The 3016-nt window shown below is 55.5% G+C and overlaps 2 protein-coding genes across 2 annotated transcripts; both read left to right on the top strand.

Moving 5' to 3' along the window:
- Positions 1–105: 105 nt before the first annotated feature.
- Positions 106–471, top strand: DQ04_11791010 (Tbingi protein; the record flags this gene model as incomplete). The annotated part of the gene is made up of 1 exon (XM_009316613.1): positions 106–471. The coding sequence occupies one exon, from the start codon at positions 106–108 to the stop codon at positions 469–471; it is 366 nt and encodes a 121-aa protein (XP_009314888.1).
- A 1702-nt stretch (positions 472–2173) lies between these two features.
- On the top strand, positions 2174–2719 carry DQ04_11791000 (hypothetical protein; the record flags this gene model as incomplete). Its single annotated transcript, XM_009316612.1, has 1 exon — positions 2174–2719. One exon carries the CDS (start codon positions 2174–2176, stop codon positions 2717–2719), a length of 546 nt encoding a protein of 181 aa, XP_009314887.1.
- Positions 2720–3016: the final 297 nt, after the last annotated feature.

Below are 3016 nucleotides of genomic sequence, written 5' to 3'. Positions count from 1 at the left end.
AAAATAATAGCCGGCATTCCTAAAGGTAGCCGCACAGAAGATGCTTTACTTGAGGTCATCCTGCAGCCGCTAAGTACGACGATGCTCACCCGTAGCCTCAAATATATGCTCTTGTGCGAAACGCGAGGAGGAGCGGTACGTGACAGTGCCAAAGCGGTATACCCGACCGAACACCCCGTACGACAACTTTATACCACCATCATGGCACCTTACCCAGAACTCCATATTGAAGCTACGGTCCCGCCCCTGGCGCCCCTCACGCTACGGTGGGCGTCCCGGGCCCTGTTTCACACACCGCTTGAAGGTGTCACCGCAGAGGACCCGGACGAGGCCAAACTTCAAGCATGCACCAGATGGATAGCCCGACGCTTCCGCCGAAAGGGACCTACGCCACCCGAACGCCCCCACTATGAACTATGGACGGATGGCTCTGTCAAACTGGGAAAAAAAAATATGGCGCTGCAGCCATGATTTACCTCAACGGAGAGCCCATTGCCCAAGCAAAGGCAGGCGCAGGACCCATAGCGTGTAGCTACCGAGCTGAATCCATCGCGTTGCAAGTTGGACTGCAGAAATTGCTGGACACCATTCCCCGCCGCAGCACTCGGCTGTGCAGAGCCTCTGTCTTCACGGACTCCCTGTCACTCCTCATGGCACTCCAAACAAGCCCCCTGACAGCAACAGACCCCATATTACGACTACTTTGGAGCCTGCTGTTGGATCTACAACACCGCAAGGCACGCATACGGCTACAATTTATATTTGGCCACTCTGGCGTCGGGAAGAATGAGGCATGTGATAAGAAAGCCAAGACGGCCTCGGACTTACCACAGCGCGGGGGCACGCGGATACCGGATGTAGTAGCGCTGGCAAAACGCCACATGCGCAGCCAGCTGCCCAAACCATCCACCCACCGCTCCAGTATTACCGGCCATTGGAACCCGACACGCAATGATCTCAGCTTACCTCGGGAAGAAGAGGCGGGCCTAGCTCGTTTTCGCACAGGCGCATCCCACTGCTACGGCTGGCCGCTGCGAGCATTACAGCCCACCACGCCAAATGCATGCAGGTGGTGCAACCCCATAGAACCCCCTCCCCCACTCAAAAAGCCTCGAATAGAAACGCCTGCAGCAAACGCAGAGGCAGTGCCTTTGCGTTTCAGTGATCTGGCGAGCTGCCCGGCATGCCAACCCGTTATGGCTGTCGGTCAAGCGCTGCGATTCACATGGTCAACAAACATGAATTCACACGCGCCCGCGCACTCTGGAAAGCCAAGCACCCCACAGCTTAGGAGCCGCCGGGCATCCCGCCAGAACCCCCTCCCTTCAGCACCAAGGCCCAAACGCACAGCACCGGACACAACAAGCGATCCCAACCCGATCGCCAAGAGGCGTCGAGAAGAATTTGCTTGCACCTTATGCGCGGCGCCGCATAAAAGACAGGTAGGGCTAACAAGGCACCTTCGCTACTTCCATCCCCAGCAATACAAAAACGCAGAACGCAAACGAGCGCGGGAGATGGAAGAAAAAACCACACTTGCCTTTTCACTGCGACCACTTTGAGTTCGGAGCCCTAAGTAAGACAGGGCTCTTATCCCACATCCGTCACAAGCATCGCTCCCCAGAAGAACCGCCACGAGCAGTGACACCACGGCCCACATTATTTTGTCCAATACGTCGCAGACCCATGGGCAACGCTGGGGGACTGGCAAGCCACATGAAATACAAGCACCCCGGCGAACAGAATACTAGAGCACAAGACCCAAACTAAGGCAAACCAAAACCCCCAAGCGAGAGAGAGAGAGAAGAACCCCCCGCCTTGCACACCACTCCCACAAATCAGGAAAAAGATGAAGCAGAATTGCCCCATCTTAGAAAGCGTATGAGAACAGAGGCTTCCTCTCCGACCGACGACCGGCTAAAGAACGAGGGGGCCGCCCCCCTACCGCCCGGGCGGCGGAGAGAGATACAATGNCAGACCCATGGGCAACGCTGGGGGACTGGCAAGCCACATGAAATACAAGCACCCCGGCGAACAGAATACTAGAGCACAAGACCCAAACACAGGCACACCAAAACCCCCCAAGCGAGAGAGAGAGGAATCCCCTACCCCGCACGCCACTCCCACAAATCAGGAAAAAGATGAAGCAGAATTGCCCCATCTTAGAAAGCGTATGAGAACAGAGGCGCCTTCCCGAACCAACGGCCAGCTAAAGAACGAGGGAGCCGCCCCCCTACCGCCCGCGCGGTGGAGAGAGACACAATGCTTGGTGTGTCTGAAATGGTTCGCGTCTCTTGAATCCGTTCGAAAGCTCTGCAGACGATATCATGAGGGCCACGGGGTTCCTGTAACGGTGAAACGCCGGAGGCTCCATGAGGATGCTCCTGATGACTTGCCTCTTTCTGCCTTCTTGTGCCCCGCATGCGGATTCCAGCGCCACAGCAAACATGGACCCACAAGGCACCGCATGGCCAGCCACGGATTCAGGTCGGACATCGTGGAAAACAAGCCAACGTGGACAGTGCGAAGAGACGAGCATGCACCTATTGAGCTGCCCCGCACTAAAAAGTCTACGGTGTCACTTTGGGGTGGATGGGGGCGACATGGAGAAGCTGTGCTTTCTGCAGAAGCTGGCAAATTCCTGCTTGCAGTGGAAAGGTTTTGTCCTCAACGGCCTTCGCCGACAGAACCAACGCCAACCATACAGGTCCAGGAATAGTCCTCTCTCCCCCTCTCAGCTTCATTTCCCCTCTATATTTTTGTTGATCTCACGCCGAATGCGCCCCCCCCCCTTGAGAGGGCTAAGGCCAATGGGGCGAGTAGGCTTTCGAAGTCCCAGTTGAGAGCACTGAGCCGACCGATCTTCCAGCGCATGCTTTTCACTTGACCGGCACAGCGAAACAGAGAACAAAATACCAAAAGCAACAAAACACAAAAACAAAAATACCAAAAACAACACAACAAAACACACCAAAAATAACAAAATACGTAACAAAACAAAGGGACCTCCTTCCAG

Source organism: Trypanosoma grayi (assembly GCF_000691245.1).
Source record: "Trypanosoma grayi strain ANR4 Tgr_1179_V1, whole genome shotgun sequence".
Classification (NCBI taxonomy): domain Eukaryota; phylum Euglenozoa; class Kinetoplastea; order Trypanosomatida; family Trypanosomatidae; genus Trypanosoma; species Trypanosoma grayi.
Note: the sequence above shows the minus strand (reverse complement) of the source record. Positions and strands in the feature narration are given on the sequence as shown.